The sequence below is a fragment of the Microtus ochrogaster genome, chromosome 2 (assembly GCF_000317375.1).
Source record: "Microtus ochrogaster isolate Prairie Vole_2 chromosome 2, MicOch1.0, whole genome shotgun sequence".
NCBI classification, from domain to species: Eukaryota; Metazoa; Chordata; class Mammalia; order Rodentia; family Cricetidae; genus Microtus; species Microtus ochrogaster.
Genome location: NC_022010.1, coordinates 43,178,531 through 43,201,043, shown reverse-complemented (window position 1 = coordinate 43,201,043; position 22,513 = coordinate 43,178,531). Strand labels below are relative to the sequence as shown.

The following is a 22,513-nucleotide window of genomic DNA, read 5'->3' as shown; positions in this document are numbered from 1 at the left end:
GGAGGAGGAGGAAAAGGATGATTATGATGACGATGAGGATAGGATGGGGATGATGATGGGGAGGAGGAGGAGGAAGAGGCTCACGATGACAGGGAGGATAGGATGAGGATGATGATGATGGGGAGGAGGAGGATAAGAGATGACTGTGATGGAGGGCCGAGGTAAAGAAAGCCCTTCCCAATTTGGATAAAACTCAAGCTGCTCTGGAAGGATGAAGGAGAACCCTTCAAGGAAATGGGAAGAAGAAATAGGGAAGGAGCAGGAAGGGAAACAGGCATTCTAGGCATTGGCAGAAAGGCAGGAAAGGGGCACAGCAAAGAGACCCCCACATCTTGGGGAGCTGGAGCCCCCTCATAGCTATACCAGGACAAGCTAGTCATGGGACCCTGAGCTGGGACGAGGCTTTTCTTGGTAGGGACAGGAAGAAGTTGTAGAGCAGCTGCCAGGGTTGTGCTAGGCTCTGACTCCTGGTCTGTTATTTTTCACGTTCTGAAATGTGTATGCATACACTTAAAAAGAGAGAATGCCACACTACATAAATTATCCCTCAATAAGCCAGACTTTAAAAAGAACCACCAGCTTTAAGAAGTATTTATCTGTCAACTCAGTGATTTTATTTCACGGGACTCTAGTCACAAAAGTACCACGAAATTATGCATAACCATGTTTGATCGGGAGAAAGGAAAAAAGGGCAAAGACATGAATATCCTAATAGATGGGAATAGGGATGTGAACTGAGATAGCCCCTCCCCCACACTAGAAATTATGTTTATAAGAAGTCTGAAATTAGCCAGATGGTGGTGACGCACACCTTTAATCCCAGCACTCGGGAGGCAGAGGCAGGCAGATTTCTGTGAGTTCAAGGCCAGCATGGTCTACAGAGTGTGTTCCTGGACAGGCTCCAAAGCTAGAGAGGAAAGAAAACCCTGTCTCAATAAACCAGAATAAAAAAGTCTGAAATTACATCCAGACAATGATGATGGAACAAAGAAGCAGATATCTGTAGTATGATTACCAAGCGCGTAAGAAACATAGAATTCTGTTTTAAAAGACCAGGAGACATTGGGGGGAAATGCCGTAATCTGTTTGGAGTTGGTTTATGAGTAATCTTTTTATTCCCATTATTTTTAAACTACAAGCACTGCATTTGTGAGACTGATCTTTGAATGCTTTGTTCAGGTTCCGTTTTTCTCTGGCAGCTTCTCTGTGGTCTGGTGGAGACACAGACAGATGAGGAGTTAGGTTAGCACGGGTCAGACAACACTGAACTTGGATGTGTGTGCACAGTGAAGGAGACATCTCAGGAAAGAGCCCAGTACACAGCAGTGTTTAATCTACGACTGCTAGATCCCAAAATCAACGTTTGCTGGAAGGAAAGCAGCTGGAGCAGGCACCGCTCCACGAATAACAGTAAGTCTGTTTCCTCTAACTGGACCCCTGATCACTAAACGGTGTCAACAGCCTTGGCCCAGAGGTCAGGTCACAGGAATGGGTCAGAACACAGTCAACTCACCCACGTAGGCTGTCAGCTTGCAGACTTCACATGGCAACTCCAGAGTATTTATATTCAAAATAAACTGCCTACTGTCTGGCTGCCCGTAAGGTATTTGTGTTGAAGACTTGCGTTTTGTATTCCATGTTCAAGACGAGGGACAACACTGGGGAGGGAGGTTTTATTCCTCATTTGAAAGGAAGTTACTGAACTATGATACAGAACATCTCTGGAAGAGATGAATCTATGTTCAGTCTCTGCTTTGCTCCAACTGTGGAGCCCTAGGAGAGCCCCTCGTTTCTCTAAGCCTTTGGGAAACAGAACTGAATCTGCTTGGCATGGCTGTTGCTGGGTCTTTCTACACAGGAGATCTGAAAAGCGCTTGGCACATAAAGGAACCTATCATGGGACTCAGGATTATTATTATTCAAGGGCCAGGATTAACCAGTTCACTTTCTCCTCTTTTACTACTTGGTAGTAAGGCCACATAACTGTTACAGGGGCGATGAATTATTCCAAAGCAAGTGGTTAGAGAGCCCTGCATTAATTAAGAACCTGCTGCATGCACGTTAAAGTGGGCAAAGTTAAGTTGGCCATGTGGCACACACCTGTAATCCCAGCCCTTAGGGTGCTGAAGCAGGATCATGAGTCTGGGGCCAGCCTGGGCAGAGTGAATTTCAGGTTATTCTGAACTACAAGGTGAGACTCTGCGTAGTGGCTTAAGAGAGAAATGTCGCCAGAGGTTCGGCTGTTTGCACACCGGGTCCCTATTTGGTGGTACTGTTTGGAGAGATCCTAGAACCCTTAGAAGGAGCAGCCTTGCTATAGGAAGTACTCTACTGGGGGATGGCTATGAGTGTGTTTAAAGCCTCTCCCCACTTTCAGGTTACTCTCAGCTTCCTGTGTGACAAGATGTGAACAGCCAGCTTCCTGTTTCAGCTGCCTGCCGCCATGCTTCCCCAACCACAGCGGATTCTCTCTCTCTCTGGAACCATAGCCAATACAAACCCTTCTGCAGGTGGCTTTTGGTCATGGTGTTTACCACAATGACAGAAAAGGAACCAGGACGCCTGGTCCCAAAACAAACAAAAGACCTCAAAGGCTGATGAAAATCTGTGGAAACCAGACCCCTCACAGCACTGTGGCTGGAATTATAAAATGATACAGATACTTTGGGAAAACACTGACAATTCCTTAACATGTTAAACACTATGATCAGACCAGCTAACCTGCTCCAGGTATTAACCCAAAAGAAACAGAAGTATATGTCCATTAAAAAAAAGACAAGAACATTGATATTCATAGAGCTTTCTGGGAATAGACAAAAACTAGAAACAGCCCAAATCCATGAGCAGGTGAACAGTTAGATAAACTGCTGGGTAACGGTGCAATGCTAGACCACAAAAGGATGAATGAGTGGATACATTTGCCAGCAAGGAGGACTCTCAGAATAATGGCACAGAGTCTAACAGGCCAGACAAAAAAAGAATAATGTACGGTATATATAAAATTTTAGCAAGTACATCTTATGTGCAGTGAGAGTCAGTTTGTGGTTGCTTAGGGGAGATGCAGAAGGAGAAATGACAGGGGTACAAACTCACGGTCTAAATGATATGTTCATTAGCTTACTGACTGGGGTGGGGGACTTGCATGCCTGCCAAAGTACCCAAGTGGAGGTCGGAGGACAATTTGTGGGAGTCGGTTCTCTCCTCCCACCATTTAAGTGAGACCTAGGGTTCAAACTCAGGTTGTCAGGCTTGGTGGCAAACATCTTTCCTGGATGAGCTATCTCACCAGTCCAATATTATTTTGGATTTGATGATGGTTTCTTGAGTAAATATACATGTCATTTTCTTCAAACGGGGCCAGGTACGGTGGAACATATGTGTGAGTAATCCTAGCACTCAGGAGGCTGAGGGCAGAAGGATTCCAAGTTTGAAGTCACCCTGGGGTACACGTAAGAGACTATTTTAAAACCCAAAGCAAAAAGAAGATAAAAAAGTATGCCAGATATACAGTTTCAGGGTATGGTTTATGAATGTTGCTATTTTAAAGACCACACAATATATAATATAAAATAAAGAACATTTTAAAGGCACATATCTTTAAAGGTTTGTTTTGCTCAGAGTGTAGTTTAAACACAACACGTTCCAAGGGCATGCCTGTGGCCAGGAGGTGACTAGGAATGTCACAGATAGACACTTTTCCTTGGCCACAACTGCAGGCTTGAAGTTAGGCGCTGGTAGATCTGGGTCCAGCCCTCCAGCTGCTTCGTCTTACCTGTGTGACCTCGAGCGAGGCACTTAATGTTTGACAAATACCAGTGTGCTCATCTATAAGGGGGAGACAACTACTAATAAAACACAGCTGTTGAAAGGAGTAAACAAAACGCCACACAGGGCAGCCAGCGGCGGACCTGCAGCGTGGTAAAGAGGCAGTAACTGTACTCACTGCCAACCACCACCCCTTTCATGGAGCCAAAACCCCCCAGCTATGCCTGGAACTCACAAGCTCACGGCCAGCCGCTCTTCCCGTGATATTTATCTCCTTTCTCCTTATTTGCATTTCCTAGTTTTCAAGTTGAATGTTCTCTTTTCGAAAATGATTTTCCAAAGGGTCTACCTTTCAGCTAAACCCTTCTCTAAGTCTAAGTAAAATCAACAGGTAAACAAAACTGACATCAAACAGATCAAGGTCAGCCCTCGGATGAAAATGTCAAGGGCGGGCGGAACGGAAGCTCGCTGGACTCCAGCAAGAAACCTGGTACCCAGCCAGGACTGCGGTTCACTTGGCTTCTCTGTCTGCTGGTCAGATCTGTATCTAATTCACTGCCGGCCCGCTTTCAGCTTTTAACCTCTCAGTCCACGTTCAGTTTAGGTGACGAGACAAGCAACGGGCCCCTCCTCACCAATCCCTACAGTGTGCCGCAGCTCCAGAAAGATGGTGGTCAGTCTGTACCCTCTTCTCCATCCTAAAACTTCAAGCCTCCTGCTCTCTGCTCTGATCTCACTGTCCCCAAGGAAGGCGGGCTCCTCCCTCCTTGAGGCAACACCGCCCGGTAAATCCCACCCTCTCTGGAGAACATCCCATCAGTCTCTCCCTGGTTCCTTCCCACGTGCTTAAAAATATACTTGTAGCCCAGCGATCATAACCCTTCTGTGACCCTTCTTCTCCAATGGACTCTCATGCCTCATCTCTCTTAAATGTTGCCTCTGTTTCCTCATTCAGTTCCCCATAATCTGACCTCTCTCAGCTGCCCGTAGAAAGGAGAAGTAGGGACTGAGAGTTGGGGACCAGCCCTTCCCAGTCTAAGAAAATAAACAAAAGCTGGCTACTCCCCAAGGCGCAGACAGACTCGCTGGCTTATTCATCTCCAACAGCTGGCCCCAGAGAGCCAGAGGTCTGGAAGAAGAGATTGGGGTGCAGGGGGCTTGGTTTCTGTATTTTGAGGGCACAGGTCTCTAACCTATGGGGCAAGTTAGTTTCTTGAGGATGGAAGGAGTTGCTCGGTGGCTACAATGTCTGACAAAGGAATGACAGAGGATAGTTTCCACCCTCCTGTTCCTGGCTCTCCTGAGGGGACCCCCCCCCACACACACAACAGTAAAGTGGTTACATGGGCAACCAGAGGAAGGCACAGAAAGATCTGCTAGACGCCAGTTTAAAGTAAACTGTGCTTAGCAAATTCGTGTATATGGGAGGAGGTGGTTGTGGTGGCCAATCAAAGAAGGGGTATTGATGAGACCTGCAGGAAACAGGCTCAAGCCAGCTACTGCTTGTCCAAACCACCAGGGAGTGACTGAGTAGAAAAGTCACCGGGAGGCTAGGGAAGCTGCTCGGTGGCAGAGCACCAGCCTAGCGTGCATGAGGCCCTGGATTCCATCCAAAATCCTGAAGAGGGCTGGGGAGAAATGAAGGAGGGGAGGGAGAGGAGTGCTGAGGAGGGAAGGGAACTGAGGGAGAGAAACATTTTTTTTCTGGGGGAGGGGTTCCTACACAGGGCCTCACTACGTAGCCCTGGCTGTCCTGGAATTCACTATGTAAACCAGGCTGTCCTGGAACTCAGAGATCTGCCTGTCTCTGCCTCCCAAGGGCTGGAGAAATAGTTCAGAGGTACAACATATGCCTAATAGGCACCAGGTCCTGGGTTCAACTCCAGTACAAAACAAATAAATACAACGGTTATGCCAAGATTTGCCCAAGGCTCCACAGACCCATTTTGTAAAAAGTTATTTACACATAGGGACCACACAGAGCATGGCAAGTCAGAGGGGCCATTCCCAAGAGTGTGTGTTTACGGAAATATGTAAGGAACCCCAGTGAGCATCAGCCAGCCTCTTTCTGGTACAGGAATCTTTCCTCTGGCATCTGAGCCAATGGGCTCAGAGCCCACACCCACTCTCTGCCTCATCAGGCAGCTGCTCTGGCACTGAGCAGCAATCCTTGTTAGAAATTCTTCCCTAACAGGAACCCTGGGACTCCAGGCTGCTGCCGCCTGGCTACTCATGTGTCCCCTCCAGCTAGAAGGGCCCTTCCCCTCCTCTGTGATAGGTGAAGTCAGCTAATACACTCCTTTCAGTATCTCCTCAGAGGACAGCATTTCAATGTCCAGCGCCATCCACCTACCCATCTCGCTTTCTTACAATCACCATTTTAAAACGGAGTTTTCATCTTACATGCATGTATGTCTACCTGGAGGTGTGTGTATGTGTACCTCATGCATGCAGGCGCCTGCAGATGTCAGAAGAGGGAGTCAGATCCCCTGGAACTAGAGTTACAGATGGTTCTGAGCTTCCATGTGGACCAGGAGCTAAACCTGGGTCCTCTCCAAGGGCAGGAAGCTTTTAACCCCTGCGCCATCTTTGTAGCCTCTCTATACATTTAAAACATAATTTCCAGGGCAAACCTAGTCCACTAGATGTGTTATGGCCCACAAAGAGGAAGGTAAGGCTGAGACAGAGGCCTGCAGACCTCTGATTGGGCCCTGAATACATGGCCTGTGTCAAACGCATCTTCCTTAAGGGTCGCAGTGAGCCCAAGGCTCCAGATCATCCCATAACCCTTATTTACATGTGTGAACCACCAGAACATAGCAAGTCAGAGGGGCACATTCAAGGATGTCCTGTGGAGAATTTGGTCTGGGAATCTGAGAGAAGGCCATGTCTCTCCTATCTTAGGAAACAGGAGGAGGTGCCTGCCTCTGTGTTGGTAGCTCACTGCCCTGGCTCACTAGTGTGGAGACAACACCACACTCTCTGTGGAAAGCTACTCAAATGCGGTCCTAGAATAGAGGCCCATCAGCTTCGGTGATGGGCCTCTCCCATCTCAAGATCATTCCTCCAACCGTGAAGATGTCCTTAAGCCGGAAGTCAATACTACCCCATAGTCCTAGCTGGCACTGAAGGATCATTTGCCCCAAACTTCCCCTCTGCTAAAAATGATCCATTCTGCAAACGGCAGTGTCTGACCATGGCAGTGTCTGATTCTATGAGAGCCTAGAAGCAGAATTGGTGGGTCTGAGGCCCTTTCAAAACTGGGGCAGATAAGGAAGAACACAAAGCTCTCCCATTTTACAGACAGGAAAGCTGGGGACGTGATCCATCAGCTTGCTGACCTTGGGACCACCCAGTGGAAATCCCAAGCACCATCAGTTACAGACCAACTGTGCCTGATGAAAAGCAAAGTCGTGACTCCACAGAGAAGCAGCAGTATGGCCATCTTAGTTGTCCCACAGGGTTGTGGGTAACCGCAATGGTGCCTTAGGCCAGGCTCTCGTTGGAAGCTTACCCCTCCCACTTCCCTGCTCTCGCCTGATTTCAAAGACAGCACAGGCTCCAATGTCAAAGTTAAGTATATTTAATGCATGCACAGGGATCCATCTGCCAGCTCCGGCCCTGACATTTCTACCTGTGGCAATTTGGAGATGTTACTTAACTTGTCACGAGAGGAGACAGTACAATCACTTTCAAAGGGAAGAGTAAAAGAAACCCGTGGAGCTTGGTACACAGCCTGGGAGAAGTAAAAGGACTGAGCCAGCCTTTAGGGGAGAAAGGCTGTCATTTACCATTGGGTCCTAAGAGGCCCGTTTGCCCAGCTGCTCGTTAAGATCTCGTTCTCTCTTTGTCTTCCAAGTAGGGTTAAGTTTAGAGGCAGATCTGTGGCCACCTCAACCTCGAGCCCCTCACTGTACCTCATGGGTACACAGTAAGTACTCAACAGACTTTCAGATTGTCAAGAGAACACTGTACATTAACCTTTCCAGAAGGGGTTGAGAGGAAGAAGGAACAGGTGTGGAGAAGAAGGGAAGAGATGGGCGGCTTGTTTGGCCAGTGCAGATTCCCCAGCAGACCCAAGCTTGAGGACCAAAGCGTCTTAATTGAAACATGGCCTGCGGGGGAAATCAAGTTTTCATTGTGGGATTGGCTTCCCGAATGACCAACCACACTGACATTTGGGCCTGTTTCCATCACTCTGTAACAATAAACATGTGCTCCTTAGGAGTTTGTTTTTCCTGCTTCTAACCATACTTTGCAATGGAATATACTTGGGAGAAAAAAAAAATCTGCTCTGTGGTTAATGAGGCCACAGTGTAGAATTTCTTTCCTTGAGGAAAGAAGTCGCCTGTGACTCAGGGTCCAAACATCCACCTTGAGTCCAAAGCCCAGAGAGCACAGCAGGGCATCTCTGGTGCAGACTAGGGAGTAGGGGCCAAGCTGGGCGGAAGGCACCGTAGAATGTAGAATGTTGAGCCATACAGATTTTCCATTAGGGGAATAAGGATGTAGCTCAGTGGTAGTGTTGTAGCCTGAGCAAGCAAGACCCGTAGTGATTTCTAGCACTATAGAAAGTACATGAATAAATAAAGTGTTTGGTTTTTTTGTAGGAGAGATGCCGATAGGCAATATCAATGACAGACAAATAGCGATGATTTCATACGGGCCAGTGGAATGTTTATAAAAAGGATGCTTAATTTACCCTCAATTGGATCTCCCAACTCAAATAAAACAGTAGCTGGACATGGTGGTACACGCCTTTAAGGCCAGTGATTAGGAGCAGGGCAAGTGGATTGCTTTGAGTTAAGGGGCCAGCCTGGTCTACATAGTGAGTTCCAGGCAACTTAGGGAAACCCGTCTTTAAAAAACACAAAGCCCTAAGAGCAGGGTCCTTCTCTCAATTTCTTTCCTTTTCTCTCCACCAGAGCAGCTACCGAGTTGAGAGTATTGCCAATAACCGTACTACCAACTCCACTTCCGAGGGCGGGTATCGCACACTATGGATGCCAGGGAGGCAGCAGAGCATGGTGGGAAGGTGGATGAGCGAGGGGTAGGGGGATCTGGGCTATCTCTGAGCTTCCTTCAGGAGCACAGAGACACCTATGAGCACAAAGCACTGTTCCCTCACTGAGTGTGTAAACAAACCTAGCCTGTGCTAGGCAGTGCAAAATGACAGCACCTATAGTGTCTCAAAGAGCAGACACCCCATTCAAGTAATGCCCTGACCTAGTGAGGGTGATCTATCAGGGAAATTTCCCTGATAGACAAACAGTCAAGCTGACATTTGCAACACAAGCGAACCAGGTTGGCCATGCAAAGAATGGGAAAGCAGTCCAGGGGGCTGGGAGGTCACTCAGTGGGAGAGAGCACTTGTCCAAGTATGTTTGCAAGTCAGAGGGTCAAGTTCCAGTCTTCCACTTCTGAACCACCCCTGACCACACACGCATGCACACATGCATGTGTGCGTGTACACACACACACACACACACACACACACACACACACACACTGATGTTTAAGGAAAGCAGGTTCAGGGAGGGATGGCATTCAAGCATGGGGCTTTGGGGCAGGGAAGCCCCACAGTATTGTAATTTGCATTTGTTAAAATCTATCGAATCACAACGAACACCAAGACTGAACCCTAGCGTAAAATGCACTGTGTGTGTAATGGGTCAACGTCGGCTCTTGAGCTGGAATAAGCAAACCATACTGATGTGGGCTATGGCGATGCAGGAGGCTGGAGGTGGGGCGGAAACAGCTTGATGCAATGAACTCTATTAAGAAGACAGAAAATGAAGAAAAGCTAGGAGTGCCGGGGAGAGGGAGTAAGCAAAGGAAGCAGCGTGTGCAAGAGCCCAGCCTCAGTCGGATAAGTGACTCCAGGCTGCTGCGGTTGGAGTGCAGAAGCCATGAAGGAGGCCAAGGAAACTGATATACTGGCCATTATAGAAGCAAAGCCTCAGGCACCCTGGAGCCGCCTGGACTTGCCCCTGGCTGCCTGTCCCTGCCGCAGACAGTGAGGGGGGCTGCCAGCATGTGTAGATGCCTCCTATGACGGGAAGGGAGGCAGGCACGTGGCTGGTTTATACAGAGGGGGTGATGGAGATGAGCTCTTGCCAGTGCTGTTGGTAAAACTGAGCTATTTCCCACCCCTTGTGTGAGAATACCCAGCAGCTGTCAGCTGTAGAACCCCAGCACAGCAAACCACGGGTCACAGACTTTGCAACGTCACCAAACTAGTGGAGTGATGAGAAATCATGTATTAAACCACAGTCGAGGGGCCAGGGAGATGGCTCAAACCAGTTGAAAACACTAGCTGGCTGCACGACCCCAGCAACCCAATTTGATCCAGAACCTGAGTTGGCTGTGCTCATCTGTAACTCCAGTACCCTGTGGCAAGGCGGGAGGTGGAAACAGCAGAGTCACCCTTTGGCTTCTCTTGACCCATCTAATTTCTTGTAGGCCTTAGACTTGCGTCATGCTTCCAAACCTTGTTTTGGAAGCTTGCCGGCCCGTTAGCCTGGAGCCTGCAGCACAGACACAGAGACAAGACCCTAACTCCACACGGCAAAAATGAAATCCTCTGGCCTCCGCACGCGTGTTCACACACTCTCCCTCTACACACACACACACACACACACACACACGGGGTGAGGGGGTAGGAAGAGAGGGAGGGAGAGAGGCGGGGAGACTTTTAATAGTTTCCTAAAGACACTGCTGCAAAGGAAAAGCACACAGACTCTGGAACCCACAGCCCTGAGGCCACGTTCACCACCCCACCCACCCCTCATCCTCCTGAGGTCCCGGATGCTTCCTGTTTGGGAAATCAGAAAAACAAGCATAGCTCCAGTCTGAATCACCCATCATACATCAACCAGTACAATTTTAGAATAAGGGATAAGCAACTTAAAGTCAACTTCTAGAAAGTTCTGAGGGAAACAGTAAAACGGATAAAGGGAGAAACCATAATCCTGACCCAGAAAAGGTATAAGAAAATTCAGTTAAAGGCTTAATAAAGCATTAAAGGCAATGGTACATTTCAGTTCTGACCCATTTGTACACTGGAAAGAGATGCTGGCGTGAGAGAGACATCACTTAGCTGTGGGTGCCTTAACTGCCTCCGACAGCAATCGAGCAGCTGGCAGAAGCTACCACTAGTAAAAGTAGGGTCCTTGTCCTTGCCCTGAATAGAATCCTAAAGAGAGCAGGTATTCCTTTAATTTCTTAATTTAATTGCATAAAAACACCTTTGCAAGAAATATACAGCATGCCTTAGAGGTAGATTTTATCTTATTTATTTGGTTTTTCAAGACAGGATTTTTCTGTGTAGCCCTGGCTGTCCTAGAACTTGCTCTGTAGACCAGGCTGGCCTTGAACTCACAGAGGTCCTCCTGCCTCTGTCTCCCTAGTGCTGGGACTAAAGGCATGTGCCACCACCGCCCAGTTGAAGGAGCCTCTCAAGACAGCCATGCAGAGCCCTGAGTCCCACAGGTTGATAATGAATAATCCAACTCAGGGAAAACAGAGCAAGAAGAACCCGTGATGCTGTGAGTCAGGCCTGTTCTCAGACCATCACCAACAGCAAAGGTCACCAGAAGCAGAGGAGCGCATGTGCACACAGCAGGGCGGACTATCCAGGCAACTCTGGCCGTTAGGAAGAGCCAGCCAAGTACACAGGGCTCCTTTCTTCCTCTGTTACACCCAGTTGGCAGGACCAAGTTGAAGAGCCTCTAACCTGGGAAATGGGAGCAGACCCAGTGACCAAAGAAACGCTTGGGTGCTGTAAATGGTATCTGACAATCCCTTAAATAGGGGGACAGGGTCTCTGTGAACACAAAACATGATTGGCCATGAGCGGTGACCACTAAGGGTAAACAATAGACATGGTGTTTAATTTCTTGTTCTTCCCATTACTATGTTTGAAATGCTTCATAATAAAAAATAATATACATTCATTGTAGAAATTTAGATAAATACAAAAATGTAAAAACCTCTCAAAAACATAAAAACAAGATATAATTCTATAACCTAAAAATACTGCCATCATTTTGGCCTGTTTCCAGCATTTTCTTTCCTTTCTCTGTATGTGCACATGCGCATAGATTTGTGTGGAGACCAGAGGACACCTTGAGGGCATTGGTTCTCTCCTTCCCGGGACAGAGGTGCCTCTATCCACTGGGTAATATCACCAGCCCATTTTTCTTTTATTTGCCAAATAGGATCATTCTAGCAACCCTGGTTTTTAATCTGCCTCTTAATTAGTCCACTCTTAATTGCCCTTAGGCATTGTTCAAGTTGCTAAAGATTCTGTTTGTTTCGTTGTTTTTTTCTTACATAGCCCTGTTATGTAGCCCTGGCTGGCTGGAACTCACTTTGTAGACTAGGCTGGCCTTTAAACTCAGAGAGATAAGTCAGCCTCTCCCTCTTGAGTGCTAGGATTATAAGCATACCCCTCAAGCTGCTAAAGATTTTTAGTACGATTTTGCTACCTAGTGATTTACCAAAAGCTAGCCTATGATCTAGTCCTAATACTTTTGCTACAATAAGAAAAATCAATAATAAACCAGGAAAAGTGACATTATAAATTAGGCAATTTCAAATGAGAAAGAAATGTGCTAACACACGTCTAAATGTAACTCCACAGCACAGACGTGGAGAGAAAGTAAAGAGAGAAACTGGCAATTTGAAAACAGCAGAATTCTAAACAATGATTAACTTTCCCTGTAGCAAAGGCCATGATGAAACAGGTCTAAGGCTGACGCGGCTCACACGGTGCCTCTCCGTCAATTGATAACTCACCAGGTTCAAGGAATAAGTTCAGGAAATCTGCTAGAAGCCTCGGAAACACCGAACTTCAAAGGGTGGACTATTGCATCCATTGGGATGACACAGGAGGATTATGCAGACACAGGTGGACTCTGGTCTCTCTCGGGACCAGTCACCAACTGTAGGCCTATATTTCTGTATGGCACAAAAGCCATAGGCCCAGTCTGAGCTGAACACATAGCTCTGCAGACAAGCTGTCTGCCTAACAATAGCCAAGGATGTACTTGTTAGAAATGTAGATCTCCTGAGGAGAGGTGTTGACTGAAACTGGTCAGGAGGTTTGGTGCTTCCTTCCTTTGTAATTTGGAGGCTGTCTCATAGAGATGCTAATTCATGGCCTCCCTGACTGCTAGATGTGGATGTGACTTGCCCAGGCACCTGGTTGCCTAGGAGACAGCCTAATGTGTTTTCCCGCTCAATTGATAATATATAAGGTGTTTGGAGAATAAACGAGGGATCTTTGGAGAGAGATCTTGCCCTTCCATGATGACCGTGTAAGTTGTGTCTGATTATTCCTCGCCGACTCCATTCCAGTCCAGTTAGGGAATCTGTGTTGGACCCACACGGGCTCCGACAACCAATGGTCCCAGCACTTGCTCTGACAACCAATGGTCCCAGCACTTGCTCTATCTTCATCTTCACCTATTGCCGGGCCTGACCTGCAGCTGAGTTTTTCTCCCCACCCCATCCCCCCATACAGTTTTTAAAGATGACTTCCTCCAAAAGAAAATCCACCAAATTCTCTGGGTAAGGAGGTGAGGGCAATCTTACTTTTTTTCCCCTGCATTATTTTTCCCCTAACAAAATGCTGAATTTGGCTGAATGCCTGTGAAGACAATGCCTCTCTGATCAAAATCAGAATGTTGGTTAAAAAAAAAGTGGGGGAGTACAATCTATAAACTATTTCACGACACATGGAAGATTCAGAGATGACTCAGAAGATTCCATCTGGCCTTCAGATTACAAAAAATAAAAATAAAAAAAAACACCAGGGACCATGACCTCTGAATTAGGCCTTGTGCTACCCGGCCAGCAGCCACCTGATGGTGCGCCACTGTGATCTCCCACTCTGAAGGAGCCCCCAGGTCTTCTCAAAGGCATAGGCAGAGACTAGCTGTTTTCTATGTCTTTTCCTTCCCCTTGACCATCTCTGTCGCTGTTTGGGGATCTTATTTCAAAAATGACAACAGTGGGCTTTGCTCTTATCCATTTCTAAGGATTACAGGGGAAAGTGAATACAGGACAATCCCAGCAAACACACCCAGAAACCCAAGATCACCTGCAGATCACCAAGGAAGCAAGCAGCAGCCACCGTGTGTGGCCTCAAAGCCAGTTTTTTTTTTTTTTTTTTTTTTCCCCGAGACAGTGTTTCTCTGTAGCTTTGGTTCCTGTCCTGGAACTAGCTCTTGTAGACCAGGCTGGTCTCGAACTCACAGAGATCCGCCTGCCTCTGCCTCCAGAGTGCTGGGATTAAAGGCGTGCGCCACCACTGCCCGGCTTCAAAGCTAGGTTTTTCTTCTCCAGACCTCCCAAATGTCTAAGAGTTCCTACCACTATCACTCCACCGCTGGTGAACCCCACCACTCTATCACTGATGAAGCCCACCACTCCATCACTGATGAACCCCCAGAGGTTTTCCAGACTCATCATCAAGAGGCTGGAGAGATGGCTCAGTGTTTAGAGCACTCTCCGGTCTTCCAGAGGACCCAGGTTCGATTCTCAGCCACTCATAGGGAGGCTTACAACTAACTGGCTATAACTCCAGTTCTGAAGACTCTGAGGTCCTTTTCTTCCCACTTCCATGGGTACTGAGTACGCACGCATACTTACATACATGCAGGAAAAAATTCACATATGTAACATTTTTTAAAAAAATATTTTAAAATAAGAACAAACACACTGCCAGTGTAGACACTGCTGAGCTTTGCTGAGAACTGCCGAGGTCTGGACACACCCCAGGAGGATGGGCCAAATGACACCGTACACATGCTTCAGGAACGAGCTACAGAATGATTAACCTTCTGCTGCTTCTGTTAAGCTCCTCTGACAGAAAATTACTTTAACAATAAGTTGTTATCAATTTCCCCCTTACAGATTTCTCCAAATTGGGAACCTCTCAAAGTCAAAGTTTACTTCTGACTGTGCCCTCCTTCTGGATTCACACGTCACAGAGAAACAAGGAAAACAAAACACAGACAGGCAACCGAAGACTGATTCTGTTTCCCAGCTTGATTCCCCAGTGAGGCAATCTTTAAGGTTAAAAAAACTGCAGGGGAGAAAAAGCCAGCACATAAACACAGCACAGCTGTCGCCTGGCAAAGACACTATCCCACTGTGCAGAGCCCCACCCCACCATGGAGACTGGACAAGCTCAATTCATCCTGAGTCCAGCTGATTTGATTGCTAGAGATTTCCCCGAGGTGTGGCTGAGCCCTGCCTCTGATGTAAGAGTGGACGGGAGCCGCGTGCTTGGGTGGCTCACCACGGGCCTTACCTTGCAGACAGCCGCCTGGAGCACAGCATCAAAACCCCCTTCAGGGGCATCACGGTTCCGGGACACCCTCTGCTTCCTCACTTCCTCGTTGAAACTGTCAACTCTGTCTGTAAGAGGCAGCAGATGGCGGAACCCGAAGGAGGGGACGCAGTTTGGGAATAACTTGTAACTAGAGAGAGAGAGAAGAGTTGCCTTTCCGTCATTATCTCTAAGCCTTTTCAGTTTTTAATCACACTTCATTATTTTAGCATGCATATATGTGTACACACGCATGTGCAAGAGCAAGGCAGAGAATAACTTGCAGAGATCAAGTTCCCTCCTTTGATCATGTGGGTTCTGGGGATCAAACTCAGGTCATCAGGCTAAGTGGCGGTCACCTCTACCCACCTAACCATCTCTCCTACCCCATCTCTAACTATCAATCGAGTGTTCTGGCCCTCACTGCATGTCAGGAAAAACATCAATCAACATTTACCCAGCACCCACCGCCTCCTCTGGGATAAGCAGAGTGGAGAGGACAAAGATAAATAACAGCCATCCCTGGCAGCAGGCACACAGCCAGACCACAGAGTGTGTGGGCAATGGCTCAAAGCGGGGATCGTAGTAGACTCTGTGGCTGGGGGAAGATTTGACGAGGGCCTTGGAAGATGAGTGGGACCAGCGGCACAACCAAGGTGGACAATGGCCACATGTGCAGGTGCCGGAAGACCAAGGGTTCATGGTGACCCCCGGAAAGTGCTGGCCCAAGAAGAGATATGGAATGGAACAGGAATTCAAAACACTCTTCTGCTCCATCACTCGCTTATAACATTGCAGTGACAGAGTATCCACTTGCCAGAGAAATCTAAACTTCTTCGAATGGGAATCTGTAACTGAGAGCTTTGAAAGACATGCGTGTATTCAGGGGACATGGTAAGTGATCCCATTCCTACAGGAAAGTGGTTCTCAATGACAGCATCAAGCCTGGGCAACAGAAACAGGAAGAGAGGCCTTACATGGGTTCCTGGGATAAAGGAGGGGGCAGAGCGTGGCAGCCACAGAAAAGAAATGCTAGCGGAGCCATATGAAGAAAGGAGACAGAAGAAGGCCAGTGTGCTGGACGCAGAGTAAAGGGGACAGACTAAGCGGACATGGGGGGCAGTCTGGCCCAGACCTGCAGGATCTGTGACCATGTAAATGAAGCCTCTCTATAGAAAAACAAGAGGCCTGGGAGGAAGGCTTTAGAATCCCATTCAGGCTGTGCCTGGGAAGGGAAACAGGCTTAGCAACTGCAAGAGGTCCCACCATCCCTGCTGCCAAGCCCTGCCTCACCAGGACAGGTCTAGGCAGGCTCCCCTCCTCTTCAGAGAGCCAAACTCTGGCTCTCTAGGAGGTGGTCCTCCCGCTAACAATCACAATGCCACTGTCACACAGACCTCACAAGCTGCTGGGGACAGATCACACCCTTGTCCCTGCCCCGCCACTCCCCCATGCCCTCGCCCTCTCTCTCTCTCTCTCTCTCTCTCTCTCTCTCTCTCTCTCTCTCTCTCTCTCTTCCAATCCACCAGCCAGTCCTTTCTCTCCAGCCTCTCCAGCTAGACTTCTTTCCCTTGCCTGCACCGAGTCTTCACAAACACCTTAAGCTTAGACTGGTCGGCTATTTTTAACCCCACACCTCAGGCCACCCAAAGATTTTGTGTAGCTTCCTCATTGTATAGAAACAAGTGTAGACACTGAGTTCCCATTGGAAGAAGGAGCGGAGACCCCGCCCACACCGATCTGACAGACAGACAAGCACAGAGGGGAGGGAAACACGTCCACAAATGCGTTCCATTCTTCCTCCAAGCTCCTAGTCCCTTCTGTTGTTCCTGGCCTTGGGTGTGTGCTTGTTGTGACAGTCGGGAGGAGAGACCTAATAACTGCCCTGAAAAGAGAAACCAGGAGAACAGAAAAGAGCAGCCAGGGTGCCTCAGCGTTTACACCTCCCTTTCCGTCTGCGAGCAGACCTGCTCTGGCTGCAGAGAACTGAAGAGAACTTCTCTTGTCTCCTGCAGAGAAGTCGGACTACAGGCCGTGTGCTGTAGTCCAGTCAGGGACACCTCTGACGGGACACAGCTTTGCCACACAGATCCTGGGAAGGCATCACTAAAACAGCATGCCACCTGGGACAGATTTCTGGCTTAGTCCTTGGAGTCGCTCCAGAATAGCCTGGAGATCCGTGTTTTAGTCACCAGGCAGGAGGTTACCCCACACATACTGTGTCTATGCTATGGAATCCCAGTGAAGGGACATTTATGAAGAGAGCTACTCAAGACTATTAACCAGGAAGATGAAAAATAAATAAATACAGAGCTGTGTGTGTGTGTGTGTGTGTGTGTGTGTGCATGTGTGCGCACACACGCACGCACACACACAAGCCCCCCCCCCAATGCATTCATGTAAAAAGTGAATCCAGAGCTGGGCAGTGGTGACACACACCTTTAATCCCAGTCCCCAGGAGGCAGAGGCAGGAGGATCTAAGTTCAGGGCCAGCATGGTCTATAGAGAGAGTTCCAGGACAGCCAGGAATACAAAGAAACTCTATCTTGAAAAAACAATGAATCTAGTTTGAAGACATTAGATCTTGGCAAATTCTAGAAATGATGCAATACTCAAGACAAGATTGTAGAATGAGTTAGTATGGAAGGCACCTCTCTTAGCCTGAATACAGAGAAAGTCTAAACAAAATATAATTTAAAAAATCCAAATAGACAGCCATGGTTGAAGGCTACAAGAGAAGAGAAAATGGCGTGTAAATGAATGAGCTGAAGAGAGGGAGTAGGTCGGTGGAAAGAAACCTGGGTTTGCAGCTAGAGGAGCCCAGGGGAGACTGGAGCTACCTCGCTCTCTACAGAAAGCTGGATGCTACTAAGACCTGCAGTACTGAGCCAATCATGAATCTCCAACCACCAGCCTACAATAAGAGGCAAGGATGTTAACTATCCACTGCAGGCTATGCGCAAGAGAGAAAAACATGTGGTCTAGAGAGGAAGTTCGGGGTTAGGAATACAGACTGCTCTTGCAGAGGACCTCAATTCACCTGTAACTCCAGCTCCAAGGGATCTAACACCTCTGGACTCTGTAGGCACTACACTCAGATGTACAATCCCTCCACCCAACACATACATAATTAAAAATAAATTTTTAAAATGGGGCTGGGGAGAGAGAGAACCTCACATAAAAATCACTTTAGGGCTAAAGACAGGCTCAATGTCTAAGAGAGCTTGCTGCTCTTTCAGAGGATCCAAGTTCAGTTCCCAGCACCCACATCAGGCAGCTCAGGATTGCTGGTGACTCCAGCTCCAGGGGCTCCAGCGCCCTCTTCTGGCCTCCTTGGGCACCAGCACACATGCATACACATAAATAAAATAGACAAACACAGACATACACAAGTTCTAAGTAAGGGGCTGACCTTACCACCCAGTTAATAATACATCTTGAAGTCACTTAAGACTTAAGACTGCTGTCCTAATGTGTGCCCAGCCTGTTTATCTAACCTGCCTTTAAGAGAAGAATGTAGCACCCAACCTTGCGTGCCTTGGATTTCCCATGTAATCAGCTTTTACAGCCTAAGCGAATGCACAGCTGCAATCTTAAATTATGTCCTCTTCCATGCCCCCACTCAGACATTACATGTGTATTATTTGTTGAAAAGAGCAAATACAGAGGTTGAAAACAATCTTATAAAAGAATATCTACCATAAGTGCTGAACACCACATTTGGATGTGACGTGATAAACAATGTTTGCAACAATACTGCTTGTTATCTCGGTCAGCTAGAGTCAGTGACTTAATCTCTTGCAAAATTCTGATTATCTATAAAATATCTCATCCTCTTTGGGCTTGGGTTTAGGTTCCAGAGACATGCATAAACAAACCAAGAAGGTCATGATCGCCAGCAGAGATGGGACCTGCGACAGTGCCTCCCTCAGGAAAATGATGCAGAAACTGAATCAGCCAGCACGCCAAGTACACGTGCTCTTTCTGTGGCAAGAAAAGATGAAGAGATGAGCTGTTGGCATCTGGCATTGTGGTTCCTGCATGAAAACAGTGGCTGCTGGGGCCTGGACCTCCCACACCACTTCAGTTCTCACAGTGAAGCCCACCGTCAGAAGCCTGAGGGACCCCAAAGGTGGATGGAAGCGCTACCTTTTGAGGTGGGCCTCGTCTGCAATAAATGGATTAATTTATATTAAAAAAAATATCTCTCATTCCTTCCCCATAGGCTGCTCTCTGTGTTGTTCAATAAACATGGAGGAAAGCCCTCTGTTAGGGACAGGGACAGATTCACAAGAGAGCCTTCAGGCTGGAGTCAGACTCATGTGACAGTCAGAGGACAGAGCAGAGCACAAACCAGAGGAGTCCAAGCTGGCTTGCTCTTGGTTAAATGACACCAAGGAGCGCTTTATCTCTTTCTTTAATGGGACACCAACTCATTATTGGTGACTTGGGGTTTATTATTAATGAGTTCAAACCAACCAACCAACTGCACACACATGCATACATACACATAAATAAAAATATATGTATTACTATGTACCCTGGACATGCAGGTGCTATGGAACTAATTAAAAAGAGGCATCAGATTCCCTGAAACTAGAATTACAGGCAGTTGTGAGCTGACCAATGTGGGTTCTGGGAACCCGACCCAGGTCCTCTACCAAAAATAAATAAATAAATAAAAAGTCATTCTAGTCCCTAGTGATGAGAATTCCCAACTTGTGTGGTAAAGAAAGTCCCAGCTGCGGGGAGATGGTGGCCAGCATTTAAACCCAGCACTTGGGAGGCAGAGGCAGGTATAGGTGTCTGTGAGTTCCAGGACTGGGCTACATAGTGAGACTGTCAGGAAGAAAGAAAGGAAGGAAGGAAGGAAGGAAGGAAGGAAGGAAGGAAGGAAGGAAGGAAGGAAGGAAGGGAGGGAAAGAAAGAGGAAAGGAGAGAAGAGACCCCCAGCTGAGAAATTAACAGGAAAACCAGCCCGTCAACACAGAAAGGTCCCTGACAACAGCAGGAATTAAAACTGCTCTACAGAAAGCCAGGACACCAGGACACATGGCCCTCGATGGAAAACAGCCTCCGATGGAGATGAGCTAATGAAAACATTTAACACCACGTGAGAGGCTAACAGCCCCAAGGAATGTCAGCAAACCTCACACTCAAGAACAGAATGCTCTAAAACTCCCGAGAAAAGGACCGTTGAAACAGTCAAAGAGCTCACAGAACGGCAGCCAAAAGCCAGACGGGAAACGACTAGAAAAATTAAAAACAAACAACAAAAATTAAAAGTCTCAAAGTACCTAAAACAGAAGGATCTGAGAAAAGGACCAATTAAAAATTGTAGAAAGAGCCAAGCAGTGATGCACACCTTTAATCCCAGGACTTGGGGGAGGCAGACGAGGCAGAACTCTGTGAGTTCAAGGCCAGCCTGGTCTACAAAGTGAGTTCCTGGACAGCCAGGGCTACATAGAGAAACCCTGTCTCGAAAAACCAAGATAGATAGACAGACAGACAGACAAACAGACAGACAGATAAAATACAGTCACGGAGGTCAAAAATGGTTCAGTATACAGATCAAACTGAAGAACAAAATTGTAACCTGGAAGAACTTTATATGATGTAACTGGGGGGAGACGTTCTATGCAGAAAAATAATATGACATTTAGACTGAGAAGCTCCAGCTGACACCTGCTAGCGGATGAACATGGAGGCAGGCGAGAGGAAACAATCACAGAGATACTGCTAGAGCCTTCCAGACAGACGACACAGCCCATCAAGCTCTGAACTACGTCAACAACAGTAACCCCAGCCAAGATGCAGTCAAGAGCACGCGACAGAGCAGGGTTAGAGAAGCAGAGCCTGTCACCTCAGGCACAAAGAGGCCAGAAGGCAGGGGAATGACAAGGACCACTGTGGCTTCAGACTCAAAGGGTAGAAATGTATAAACAGTGATGGAGATGTTTTTACACATCCATGTTTTTACATGAATCTATCTTGATGTCAGCTCAGTTAAAGAAAAAAGTCCTTCAACAGGCGACCGAAAATGGGATGTCAGTGGGTATCGGGATTTCCGGGTGATGCCCCTCAGTGACTCAGGACAGTTATTAAACTGGTCACTCAGATTAAAGAATCTGATGCTTCCATTACTTCTTTTTCCTCTCAACAAGCCCGGCACTTCTTCAGATTTAGTGTGTCTAGTCCATTCTATGCTGAATGGAGAAAACCTAGAAATTCTGGTTATTTGTGACTAATTGCTTTTTAGATGTCAGTGACTAACGCATGGGGCCTTTAAAACAGAAAAGCAAACAACCCGTGTGCTGTCCCAGGCCTGATGTGGGACAGCTAGATTACAAGACCTGGATTGTGCTGCCCCTCTCAAGTTGCAAAGGGGACGCTCCAGAGAGACTAGGGACCCCGGGGTGGGAAGCTCAGCCTGCTCCCCAGAGCTGCAGTGTCTTCCTGATACTTCCTGGCTTACAAAAGAGAGATTTACACGGCTTAGATTTGAGGTTTCCTACCTAACACCCTTTCTTCACTGATTTCCTGTCTTAGGAACAGCTTTTCAGAGTGCTGTCAAGAACTGCACTGTCTGCCACTGTGTCTGCCTGGAGGGCTTCGAGTGGGAACTCTGAATAGCCTTGCCTATTCGGATGCTAAGCCCCAAACTAGTCCTTGATCCTCTGCCAGCTCCCAGTCCAGCATCTCTGAGGGTGCACACACCCTGTCTGAGCCCAGTCAGGGCAGGGACGGAAAGGAGAGTTTGGAATCATTGTTCCAATGGATCCCAAGAAATGTTTTGATTCAGTGCTGTTGTTCCCAGTAAGCAGCAAAACTCCAACACTGTGGCCTCAGGACAGCTGAAAGGGGGAGGAGACCAAATCCACTAATCATAACCTAGTTTATGTAGTTTATGGCTACCTGTGGCCCTGAAGAAGCTACACCTAACAAATCATGCCTAGCTTCTCTTTATGCTTAAAGAACTTTGAATACATCTATACTTAAAACTGTTTATCTTACTGGGGTTTTTTTTCTTTCATTTTTCTGATTTTTTGTTTGTTTGTTTTCCCAGATAGGGTTTTTCTATATAGCCCGGGCTGGCCTTGAACTCGGAGATCTGCTGAGATTAAAGGTATTCATAACCACTGCCTGGCTTATTTTACTTTTTTCAATCTTTGTGTTGGTTTCTGACCCCTGAGGAAGATCTAGGTCAGCATCAAGAATAAAATTAACATGACTAGGGGACTCATAACACAGACTGCCTCCCCCATCACCTAACCTAGCTTGAAGATGGGAGTTGTTTGGGGGTAGGCCCAGGGTATTTAAAACAACACGCCCCCCTCCTCATGGCAGAAGGAAGCCACCACAACGTGGAAGAGGCCTGGCTCCCTGAAGGAGAGGTGCCGAGCCTCAGCA

At 47.4% G+C, this 22,513-nt stretch overlaps 1 protein-coding gene across 2 annotated transcripts in view; it reads right to left on the bottom strand.

Moving 5' to 3' along the window:
- The window catches only part of Itgb5 (integrin subunit beta 5), a 118,960-nt gene that overhangs the window by 49,060 nt on the left and 47,387 nt on the right, over positions 1-22,513 (bottom strand). For both annotated transcript variants that reach the window (XM_005344871.3, XM_013351687.2), the window contains one exon: positions 15,086-15,254. In XM_005344871.3, coding sequence (XP_005344928.1) covers positions 15,086-15,254 — 169 coding nt within the window. The remainder of the gene's footprint in view (positions 1-15,085; positions 15,255-22,513) is intronic.